Below are 12,775 nucleotides of genomic sequence, written 5' to 3'. Positions count from 1 at the left end.
CAATTGGAGGTGTACCTGTGGATGTATTTCAAGGCCTACCTTCAAACTCAGTGCCTTTGCTTGACATCATGGGAATATCAGTGAAGATCTCAGAAAAAAAATGTAGACCTCCACAAGTCTGGTTCGTCCTTGGGAGCAATTTCCAAATGCCTGAAGGCACCACGTTCATCTGTACAAACAATAGTACGCAAGTATAAACACCATGGGACCACGCAGCCGTCATACCCCTCAGGAAGGAGACGCGTTCTGGCTCCTAGAGATGAACGTACTTGGTGCAAAAAGTGCTGTTCGATGCAGAGTAGCTCACATTTTGCGAGCATGGAGAGGCCAGAGATACCCAGAGATGGTAATTTGGAAGCATGGAGAGGCCAGAGATGGTAATTTGGAAGCATGGAGAGGCCAGAGATGGTAATTTGGAAGCATGGAGAGGCCAGAGATGGTAAATTGGGAGCATGGAGAGGCCAGAGATGGTAAATTGGGAGCATGGAGAGGCCAGAGATGGTAAATTGGAAGCATGGAGAGGCCAGAGATGGTAAATTGGAAGCATGGAGAGGCCAGAGATGGTAAATTGGAAGCATGGAGAGGCCAGAGATGGTAAATTGGAAGCATGGAGAGGCCAGAGATGGTAAATTGGAAGCATGGAGAGGCCAGAGATGGTAAATTGGAAGCATGGAGAGGCCAGAGATGGTAAATTGGAAGCATGGAGAGGCCAGAGATGGTAAATTGGAAGCATGGAGAGGCCAGAGATGGTAAATTGGAAGCATGGAGAGGCCAGAGATGGTAAATTGGAAGCATGGAGAGGCCAGAGATGGTAAATTGGAAGCATGGAGAGGCCAGAGATGGTAAATTGGAAGCATGGAGAGGCCAGAGATGGTAAATTGGAAGCATGGAGAGGCCAGAGATGGTAAATTGGAAGCATGGAGAGGCCAGAGATGGTAAATTGGAAGCATGGAGAGGCCAGAGATGGTAAATTGGAAGCATGGAGAGGCCAGAGATGGTAAATTGGAAGCATGGAGAGGCCAGAGATGGTAAATTGGAAGCATGGAGAGGCCAGAGATGGTAAATTGGAAGCATGGAGAGGCCAGAGATGGTAAATTGGAAGCATGGAGAGGCCAGAGATGGTAAATTGGAAGCATGGAGAGGCCAGAGATGGTAAATTGGAAGCATGGAGAGGCCAGAGATGGTAAATTGGAAGCATGGAGAGGCCAGAGATGGTAAATTGGAAGCATGGAGAGGCCAGAGATGGTAAATTGGAAGCATGGAGAGGCCAGAGATGGTAAATTGGAAGCATGGAGAGGCCAGAGATGGTAAATTGGAAGCATGGAGAGGCCAGAGATGGTAAATTGGAAGCATGGAGAGGCCAGAGATGGTAAATTGGAAGCATGGAGAGGCCAGAGATGGTAAATTGGAAGCATGGAGAGGCCAGAGATGGTAAATTGGAAGCATGGAGAGGCCAGAGATGGTAATTTGGAAGCATGAAGAGGCCAGAGATGGTAATTTGGGAGCATGGAGAGGCCAGAGATGGTAATTTGGGAGCATGGAGAGGCCAGAGAGGGTAATTTGGGAGCATGGAGAGGCCAGAGAGGGTAATTTGGGAGCATGGAGAGGCCAGAGATGGTAAATTGGGAGCATGGAGAGGCCAGAGATGGTGAATTGGGAGCATGGAGAGGCCAGAGATGGTAATTTGGGAGCATGGAGAGGCCAGAGATGGTAAATTGAAAGCATGGAGAGGCCAGAGATGGTAAATTGGGAGCATGGAGAGGCCAGAGATGGTAATTTGGAAGCATGGAGAGGCCAGAGATGGTAAATTGAAAGCATGGAGAGGCCAGAGATGGTAAATTGAAAGCATGGAGAGGCCAGAGATGGTAAATTGAAAGCATGGAGAGGCCAGAGATGGTAAATTGAAAGCATGGAGAGGCCAGAGATGGTAAATTGAAAGCATGGAGAGGCCAGAGATGGTAAATTGAAAGCATGGAGAGGCCAGAGATGGTAAATTGAAAGCATGGAGAGGCCAGAGATGGTAAATTGAAAGCATGGAGAGGCCAGAGATGGTAAATTGAAAGCATGGAGAGGCCAGAGATGGTAAATTGAAAGCATGGAGAGGCCAGAGATGGTAAATTGGAAGCATGGAGAAGCCAGAGATGGTAATTTGGGAGCATGGAGAGGCCAGAGATGGTAATTTGGGAGCATGGAGAGGCCAGAGATGGTAATTTGGGAGCATGGAAAGGCCAGAGATGGTAAATTGGAAGCATGGAGAAGCCAGAGATGGTAAATTGGAAGCATGGAGAGGCCAGAGATGGTAAATTGGAAGCATGGAGAGGCCAGAGATGGTAAATTGAAAGCATGGAGAGGCCAGAGATGGTAAATTGAAAGCATGGAGAGGCCAGAGATGGTAAATTGAAAGCATGGAGAGGCCAGAGATGGTAAATTGAAAGCATGGAGAGGCCAGAGATGGTAATTTGAAAGCATGGAGAGGCCAGAGATGGTAATTTGGGAGCATGGAGAGGCCAGAGATGGTAATTTGGGAGCATGGAGAGGCCAGAGATGGTAATTTGGGAGCATGGAGAGGCCAGAGATGGTAATTTGGGAGCATGGAGAGGCCAGAGAGGGTAAATTGGAAGCATGGAGAGGCCAGAGATGGTAAATTGGAAGCATGGAGAGGCCAGAGATGGTAATTTGGGAGCATGGAGAGGCCAGAGATGGTAAATTGAAAGCATGGAGAGGCCAGAGATGGTAAATTGAAAGCATGGAGAGGCCAGAGATGGTAAATTGGAAGCATGGAGAAGCCAGAGATGGTAATTTGGGAGCATGGAGAGGCCAGAGGTGGTAAATTGGAAGCATGGAGAGGCCAGAGGTGGTAAATTGGAAGCATGGAGAGGCCAGAGGTGGTAAATTGAAAGCATGGAGAGGCCAGAGGTGGTAAATTGAAAGCATGGAGAGGCCAGAGATGGTAAATTGAAAGCATGGAGAGGCCAGAGATGGTAAATTGAAAGCATGGAGAGGCCAGAGATGGTAAATTGAAAGCATGGAGAGGCCAGAGATGGTAAATTGAAAGCATGGAGAGGCCAGAGATGGTAAATTGAAAGCATGGAGAGGCCAGAGATGGTAAATTGAAAGCATGGAGAGGCCAGAGATGGTAAATTGGAAGCATGGAGAGGCCAGAGATGGTAAATTGGAAGCATGGAGAGGCCAGAGATGGTAAATTGGAAGCATGGAGAGGCCAGAGATGGTAAATTGGAAGCATGGAGAGGCCAGAGATGGTAAATTGAAAGCATGGAGAGGCCAGAGATGGTAAATTGAAAGCATGGAGAGGCCAGACATGGTAAATTGAAAGCATGGAGAGGCCAGAGATACCCAGACTAGTAAATTGTCCTCAGGAACAGATGTTGAGTATTAGAGAAAGGCCATCAGTGTTTGATCTGCAAACAATACAGTGGATGAAGGCTCTGCATGAGCAAGGTGAATGGATAAACGTGGTTATGGACAGTGAGGAAGAAGGAGAAGAGCCCAGTGCAGAGGAAAGATGTGTGTTGAGGAAGAATGTTGAGTACAATCCGTATTCTGCTGTCTCAGAAATGTAACCTGATAAGAATGAGGATGAATCACTGTACCTGCGGTGGCAGGTGTGGAGAAGACCTCAGAGTCCCAGCCTCTCCCCTATGGTCATGCAAAAGATGATTCTTGCCCAGTGGGAGTGAAACGTTTGTAGAAAGTGGATCCCTACATTTTGACTGACCCATATGTAGTCTCAGGCTGGGTAGTATAGAATGTGGGTACTGTTCAAATCGGTGAAGGTAGCTCGAAGTGGACTTTGTGATTCTTAGGCCCAGAGGGAGCGAGCGCTTCACATCACAGGACAAAACCTGTGACTTCTCCGGAGCAGGGCGCCTTTGAAAGGAGTGATCACTGGGGTGGAGTTAAGTGTTGAGGTGGTGCAACTAAAGTTGAAGATTCCCTGTGTCTGTGACACCTGCCGTTTGGCAAGCGTAGTGAAACTGAGAAGACACCGTTATAGTCCTTTTGAGTTTTGAAGCAGAGTATTTACTTGACCAAGTCATGTTAGGAAATGTCAGTTATTCCAATGAGAACTTTTGTGCCGAACCCACTGAGGTGTTTCAGATGTCAAGCTCATGGTCATGTTGCAGCAGTGTGGAGGAGGGACATTCCAAGATGTGAGAAGTGTGCAGGAAGGCATGGGACAAAGGAATGTGTATTATCGGGGGTAAAGAAAACAGTGTGTGTCAGTTGTGGGGATACCCATGTTGCTGGGGATCAGAAGTGCCTGGTGCGAGAGAGACAGGTTGAGGTTGGCAGGGTCAGAGTAGAACAGAAGTTCACATATGCTGAGGCAGTGAAGAGAGTAGAGGATGATGGGTCAAGGGTGAGTAGTTTTGCCTAGGCCAATACAGAGTGATATAATTTGTGCTTCAGCAAGGTTGGCTTCTTAGCATATCAACTGTACTGCAGAAATGAAACATAAATGACAGAAACGAGATGTTGTGGTGCCAGCTGTAGAGAAGTACTCGGGTGTACGAGGTTTTACTGTGGAAGAGTTACACTGTGTGTTAAACGAAAGAGTCCCTAAAAAAAAAAAAGTGTGTGCGAGCAAGGAGGCCTACAAACCTGACTCAGTTACACCAGCTCTGTCAGGATGAATGGGCCAAAACTCACCCAACTTATTGTGGGAAGCTTGTGGAAGGGTAACCAAAACATTTGACCCAAGTTAAACAATTTTTAAAAAGCAATGCTACCAAATACTAATTGAGTGTATGTAAACTTCTGCCCCACTGTGAATGTGATGAAATAAATAAAATCTGAAATAAATCATTCTCTATTATTCTGACATTTCACATTCTTAAAATAAAGTGGAGATCCTAACTGATCCTAAAGACAGGGAATTTACCAGGATTAATGTCAGGAATTGTGGAAAAACTGAGTTTAAATGCATTTGTCAAAGGTGCATGTAAACTTCCAACTGTGTGTGAGTATATATATATATATATATATGATTTTTTTCTTCATTCATTGCAGTTTATGTAAGTTAAATAGAGTTTTCAAAACCTATTAAAAAAATAAAATAAACTTTTTTTTTTTACTCTCAAAACCAAACTTACATAAACTACAATGAAAATCGGTGTCTTCAGTCTCAAAACGTTATTTTCCATTTAAAATGTAGTGAGGTGATTTAATCCTCCAACCGCTAGAGAGAGTGTCTTAAGTTAAGGTGGAATGATCTATACTTCCTGTGTTCAAGATGAGACACTCATGGTGTATAGTATATGGACACCTGCTACATCATTAAACAGTACACATACAGTGGGGGCAAAAAAGTAGTCAGCAACCAATTGTGCAAGTTCTCCCACTCATTAAAAATCCTACAATGTGATTTTCTGGATTTTTTTTCTCATTTTGTCTGTCATAGTTGAAGTGTACCTATGATGAAAATTACAGGCCTCTCGTCTTTTTAAGTGGGAGAACTTGCACAATTGGTGGCCGACTAAAATACTTTTTTGCCTCACTGGAGCTGTGGTCGGGATCTTTTGAAACCAAGAAAGTGTTTTGAAACAGAGAGGTAGTTGCTGAACTTGTCCAATTGGAAGAAGGCAGATTTTTATTTCCCATTGCAAAAGGTTTTGCCACGGTGTGCGCAATTTAACAAAACCTGGCCCTTAGATTAAATGATTAACGTATATCAATATATCACGTTGTGAAACATTCTTCAAAAATGGCCTTTGCTCCCCCTAACTCATCTACACTAACCTCCCTTCCCCCTGACCCATCTACAGTAACCCCCCCCCCATCAATAGTAACCCCCACCCCCCATCAACAGTAACCCCCCCATCTACAGTAACCTCCACCCCTACCATCTACAGTAACCTCCCTCCCCCTAACCCATCTACAGTATTAAAAAAAAAAAAAAAACATCTACAGTAAACCCCCCCCTCCTTCTCTATCCCTGGTTGACTCAGAATTGAACCAGGAAGTGGAGTGTAAAATAAACAAGGTTCTTTCCAACTCTTTTGTCTCTAAACAATGTGGAAAGAAGAAGGGTTGGGCCTGGAGAAACTAGAGGTTTCAGACAGTCCGTGGCTAAAATGTACATTTTGTTCCACCAGCCACTGTAGCAGGTAGATTTTATTTTATTTTATTTTTTTTAAATCTACCAGCCACTCAGATGGTTTACCAACCAAAATATTGTTTCACCATAATTGCATCAACAACAAAAAAAAGATGAACATGCTTGGTAATGTTTCTAAAGCAAAAAATATTAGTAAGAAGTAATATTGTTATATTGCTCAATTTCATAAAAATTGTTTTGTAACTCGAGTATTTTAACCATAATAGAGACGAGACTAAATGTTCAGCTGCCCCTTTAAGGGCGGGAGGTTACCGCGGTAACAGGGTCACTCGAGTTCTGTCACGTGTGTGTGAGAGATTTGGGATCCGACTAGGGCGTCTCTTCACTATCAGTGGAAGCAGCACACTAACGTTGAAAAACCCGAGCTTGTGAACAAAGCAATGTAAATTGACAAGAAACACTTGGCGAAAGTCTCACTTTGTATACGTTCGAGTAAACTTGATCAGCGTGTATGCCTGTGCGCAGCGCCTCCGAAAACGAATGTATATCGCGCGTCACTCAGTGCGCACAGATCCCCCTGCCAAGCAGTGCCGCTGCGTAGGGTGGGTTGTATAATTCAGTCTTTCTTTGTGCAATTAGCAGCTTTGGAACAAAACAGCAGAAATACTTTAACAGCTGCATGATTCTAACCCAAACTCGCACATGTTCTCATACTTGACTGTTTTTTTTCCTTCATTCGCGAATGTAATGCCATGCAAATTGACCACCCGCCAACGTGGCTGGTCTGATGGACATTCTTACCCGCCAATACCTAAATCTACCCGCAAACAGCGGGTGTTAATGTTATGCCCTGCAGAAGGCACACTAAAAGGCCCAACCTCTAACTGGGAATTGCCATAGTCCTGTTCGAAAGAACCTCCCTATTCTGAAGGTGAGAGGAAAGAAAATTCCCTTAACCCTTTACAAAAGACTGCAGTCGCAACCTTCCTTTAGGAAAGACCAGGCATGCAGCTCTATGTCAATGGCTTTAATAAGTGGTAGAGACAGAAATAACAGGTGTGAGGGAGAAAGAGAGAGAACATGCATTCTTTCATACTAGCAGAGGCTGCTACACCTGATATCACAGGAAGGCTACAAAGATCATCAAGGACAACCACCATGTGAGCCACTGTCTGTTCTCCCGCTGCCATCCAGAAGGCGAGGTCAGTACAGGTGCATCAAAGCAGGGACCGAGAGACTGAAAAACAGCTTCTATCTCAAGGCCTTCAGACTGTTAAATGGCCATCACTAGATACTGCTGCCTATATACATAGACTTTAAATCACTGCCCACTTGAATAAATGGAACACTAGTCACTTTTAATGTTGACATATCTTGTATTACTCATCTCATATGCTGTATTCTACTGTATCTTAGTCTATGCCGCTCTGACATTTCTAGTCCAAATATTCATAGATTCTTAAATCCATTCCTTTAGATTGTGTGCATTGTTAGATATTACTGTACTGTCGGAGCTAGAAACACAAGCAATTTCTCTACACCCGCAATAACACCTGCTAAACACGTGTACGTGACCCATAACATTAGATGGTCTTTCATGGAGCCCAGGTGTATCAGGTGCTTTTCCCCTCCAACATGGTGGTTGTGTTGGAACTCAGGAACAGTTGCAGAGGTCTTTAAAAAGTCTAAACTTGAGGTGGCGGCGATGACGCATCATACATGTTCCCTCACTTTCATCTCAGTACTACAGACCTTGGTTCGATCCAGGGCTGTGTCACAACTGGCCGTGATCGGGAGTCCCGTACGGCGGCGTCACAGTTGGACCCAGCGTCGTCCGGGTTACGGGAGGGTTTGGGCGTCATCGTAATTCAAGAACTGGTTCTTAATTAACCGACTTTGCCTCGTTAAATAAAAACATGTAAACATTGCACATTCACTTGGTTAAACAAGGTACCATTCCTTCCCATATACAGTAATAACACAGGAATGGTCCAGCCACTGCCTGTTCACCCCGCTATCATCCAGAAGGCCAGGTCAGTACAGGTGCATCAAAGCTGGGACCGAGAGACTAAAAAACAGCTTCTATGCAAACACACTGACACTGACTCAACTCCAGCCACTTTAATAATGGGAATTGATGGGAAATGTAAAATATATCACTAGCCACTTTAAACAATGCTACCTAATATAATGTTACATACCCTACATTATTCATCTCATATGTATACGTATATACTGTACTCTATATAATCTACTGCATCCTATGTAATACATGTATCACTAGCCACTTTAACTATGCCACTTTGTTTACATACTCATCTCATATGTATATACTGTACTCGATACCATCTACTGTATGCTGCTCTGTACCATCACTCATTCATATATCTTTATGTACAAATTCTTTATCCCCTTACACTGTGTATAAGACAGTAGTTTTGGAATTGTTAGCTAGATTACTTGTTGGTTATTACTGTATTGTCGGAACTAGAAGCACAAGCATTTCGCGACACTCGCATTAACATCTGCTAACCATGTGTATGTGACAAATAACATTTGATTTGACTATTGGAGTAGGTGGGGATATTTGGCTTGATGACCCTGACCTCACTTCCATGCTCTGACTCATTGTTCTATGACACGAATGATAGAATTCCCCCCTCCACCTAAATGGTATTGACCAGAGAAGTGAAGATTAAACCATTGGCAGGAAACATTGCCAGTTAAACAGAATGACAACGTTCACAATTGTTGAGAAACTATTGCGACATCTTGCTTATCTTTCGAGACAAACGAAACACTCTGTAACGCATCTTGGTCACTCAGGCAATCTAAAAAACACTAAACAATAAGCTTCTATGTTGCAATAGTGAAAGTGTTTACAAGGAACATCCAATACTAAACCCAACCGAATCGTCTTAACCAAGGTTTCTCCCAATAGACCTAAGATGTTGAAAAAACATATTTTTAAAGGTACCCCGTCTCAATGCATAACTTTCTACTCAAGTCATGACTGACTACAGCAACAACTAGAATAGCATAAAGAACCACATTTGTCCGAAATGTCCCGTCAGTTAACACAAGTGAATTTAAGTAAAGTGTTAGTGTACAGAGGATCGTGAACCATTAAGTTTCCAATCCCGGTTGGCATATGAACCCCTAAATGAGAAAATATTAAATCTCTTGTCGTGGAAGGATCAGAATTTGTTGGTAACATTTGTAAGCTGTTTAATATTCTTCAAATGTGTGTAAGTTACTTCTCATCAGAATGGTATTTGTGTGTAATTCTGTGGTAAGGTTGCAGTTATCTGTTCTATGTCAAAACTAAGTTGCATGGGCCACAGAGAGGGGAGGTCAAAGTGTCATTATGTGTAAACATATCTTTTACTCCCTACCTTTCCCAGTGGGGAAAGAAAGTGTCTGGAATCATTATATGCTCCCTCTTATGTTGTTTCTATCTTAACCTATAGCCTCATTCTCCTCTCCGTGAGTTTGTATTTAGAGTGGGTTGTATCTAAATGACAATTTGATATATGCCTGTTGATATGGAGGATTTGGTTTATGGTTCTGGGGTTTGGGAAAGGAGACAAAGCTGAACGATGAATTATGTCTATGCTGTCTGACTATGTGTGTCTTTGCTATTAAAAGGAACTCAGTTGCATTGTAAGGGGGCTCTCAGAGAATTCACTGGGGGACACTGAATTTATCTGAGAGTCACAGGATTGTGATAAGAGCTCATATAATTAAAGATGGACTTTTATAACTAACTCTGGCGTGTGTGTGGTTTGCTCCCATGATTTGGTAAATAGAGGAAATTTCCACGACACTCACCTGTACACATCTCCAGATCCTTCTTTTCCGCCTCTGCTACCCGAGCCGCCTCCTCCTCATCCTCAGCCTCGGTGGTGCAGCGGTAACCCTTCCTCTTCAGGACGTGACACACCAAGACCCCCAGGAGACCCAGGAGGAAGAAGACCGGCACCAGGACGAAGGCTATATACTCTGGGTTCACATGATTGTCTCCTGCGCTGCTACCTCCCCCCGCTGTCTGACCTGCTAGAAAGCAGACCGGTGGAGGATAGGTGGTAGATGGAAGGGAGAGAGAGAAAAAAGGGATATGGATAGAGGAGAGAGAGAGCGGAGAGAGAGAGAGAAAAAGGGCAGGATGAGAGAAAGATGTGAGGGTTTTATGATGGTTCAATGCGGGCCCTGTGAGTGTGAGATTATGTATTGGTAAATAAAGCCAACCCATAATGTCCTCTTCAATATGTCAGTTTTGCCATTCAGTAACAATATCAGATATCAAAGTTGATCAGTTACTGAAAAGTGTGGAAGGGGGGACTCAAAATGGCACAGAGAATACCCTTCCTAAAGTAGGTTGATGTCAAAAGGACAGTAACAATATAAAACCAGATGAGAAGGAGAGCGAAAAGGGGGATGAGAGAAGGAAAGGAAAATGGTCTTATTTTTTTCCATTACTTATTGTCAAGAGATGAACAAAATGGATAATGCATGTGTGGTAACCACAAGACACTCCATTAGTCATAATTCAATTTACGACCTAGTCACCACTGACATGTCACATTTTGACTCATATGCTGAGTGGCACCAGATATTCCTACTAGTCAGCAGAGGGAGGATTTAAGCGCTCGTTGCAACTGAACTCAACACTCATTCAGGTGATAATGAATGTCGACAGTGCTTTCATGTTTCCTCGCTCGCTGGATAAAAAGTGCTGTCCCATATTTCTCTCCCCAGCGCTGCGGGCTGTCATGTCCGCCGACAGCCCTTTAGAAAATGGCCAAGAGAGGAGAGAGAGAAAGACAGAGACAGAATGTCAGTATCACCAGGGAGACTGCTGACTCCAGGGAGACTGTAATCCCTGTAACTTTCCAGCTCTCCCCTCCTCGTCTCTCGCTCCGTTGTTTTCCCTCAACATACGCTCTCTGGGAAAGTGTATTGGAGAGAAAGAGGGAAGCAGAAAGAGAGAAGCAGAAAGAGAGAGATCTGCAAGACAGAGCAGGACTGTGGTGAAAGCAGTGTTTATCAGGCCAGTTGGCAGGCCTGTTTATCAGGACAGTTGGCAGGCCTGTTTATCAGGACAGTTGGCAGGCTTGTTTATCAGGACAGTTGGCGGGCCTGTTTATCAGGACAGTTGGCGGGCTTGTTTATCAGGACAGTTGGCGGGCTTGTTTATCAGGACAGTTGGCGGGCCTGTTTATCAGGACAGTTGGCGGGCCTGTTTATCAGGACAGTTGGCGGGCCTGTTTATCAGGACATTTGGCGGGCTTGTTTATCAGGACAGTTGGCGGGCTTGTTTATCAGGACAGTTGGCGGGCTTGTTTATCAGGACAGTTGGCGGGCCTGTTTATCAGGACAGTTGGCGGGCCTGTTTATCAGGACAGTTGGCGGGCTTGTTTATCAGGACAGTTGGCGGGCTTGTTTATCAGGACAGTTGGCGGGCTTGTTTATCAGGACAGTTGGCGGGCCTGTTTATCAGGACAGTTGGCGGGCCTGTTTATCAGGACAGTTGGCGGGCCTGTTTATCAGGACAGTTGGCGGGCCTGTTTATCAGGACAGTTGGCGGGCCTGTTTATCAGGACAGTTGGCGGGCCTGTTTATCAGGACAGTTGGCGGGCCTGTTTATCAGGACAGTTGGCGGGCCTGTTTATCAGGACAGTTGGCGGGCCTGTTTATCAGGACAGTTGGCGGGCTTGTTTATCAGGACAGTTGGCGGGCCTGTTTATCAGGACAGTTGGCGGGCTTGTTTATCAGGACAGTTGGCGGGCCTGTTTATCAGGACAGTTGGCGGGCCTGTTTATCAGGACAGTTGGCGGGCCTGTTTATCAGGACAGTTGGCGGGCCTGTTTATCAGGACATTTGGCGGGCTTGTTTATCAGGACAGTTGGCGGGCTTGTTTATCAGGACAGTTGGCGGGCCTGTTTATCAGGACAGTTGGCGGGCCTGTTTATCAGGACAGTTGGCGGGCCTGTTTATCAGGACAGTTGGCGGGCCTGTTTATCAGGACAGTTGGCGGGCCTGTTTATCAGGACAGTTGGCGGGCCTGTTTATCAGGACAGTTGGCGGGCCTGTTTATCAGGACAGTTGGCGGGCCTGTTTATCAGGACAGTTGGCGGGCCTGTTTATCAGGACAGTTGGCGGGCCTGTATCAGGACAGTTGGCGGGCCTGTATCAGGACAGTTGGCGGGCCTGTATCAGGACAGTTGGCGGGCTTGTTTATCAGGACAGTTGGCGGGCCTGTATCAGGACAGTTGGCGGGCCTGTTTATCATGCTTGTTTATCAGGACAGTTGGCGGGCCTGTTTATCAGGACAGTTGGCGGGCCTGTTTATCAGGACAGTTGGCGGGCCTGTTTATCAGGCCAGTTGGAGGGCCTGTTTATCAGGACAGTTGGCAGGATTCTTTATCAGGCCAGTTGGCGGGCTTCTTTATCAGGACAGTTGGCAGGCTTGTTTATCAGGCCAGTTGGAGGGCCTGTTTATCAGGCCAGTTGGCAGGATTCTTTATCAGGCCAGTTGGCAGGATTCTTTATCAGGACAGTTGGCGGGCCTGTTTATCAGGACAGTTGGCGGGCCTGTTTATCAGGCCAGTTGGCGGGCCTGTTTATCAGGACAGTTGGCGGGCCTGTTTATCAGGACAGTTGGCAGGCCTGTTTATCAGGACAGTTGGCGGGCCT

General features: G+C 45.3%; 1 protein-coding gene across 5 annotated transcripts in view; it reads right to left on the bottom strand.

The window, feature by feature from the left end:
• rell1 (RELT like 1) overlaps positions 1–12,775 on the bottom strand; it is a 62,256-nt gene that overhangs the window by 37,258 nt on the left and 12,223 nt on the right. For 3 of the 5 annotated variants that reach the window (XM_052459298.1, XM_052459301.1, XM_052459300.1), the window contains one exon: positions 9,911–10,135. In XM_052459298.1, the coding sequence (XP_052315258.1) occupies positions 9,911–10,135 (225 nt within the window). The remainder of the gene's footprint in view (positions 1–9,910; positions 10,136–12,775) is intronic. The other 2 variants (XM_052459299.1, XM_052459302.1) reach the window with 1 other exon arrangement.

This window comes from Oncorhynchus keta, chromosome 13, assembly GCF_023373465.1.
Source record: "Oncorhynchus keta strain PuntledgeMale-10-30-2019 chromosome 13, Oket_V2, whole genome shotgun sequence".
NCBI lineage: Eukaryota > Metazoa > Chordata > Actinopteri > Salmoniformes > Salmonidae > Oncorhynchus > Oncorhynchus keta.
This window is presented reverse-complemented; position numbering and strand designations above follow the sequence as displayed.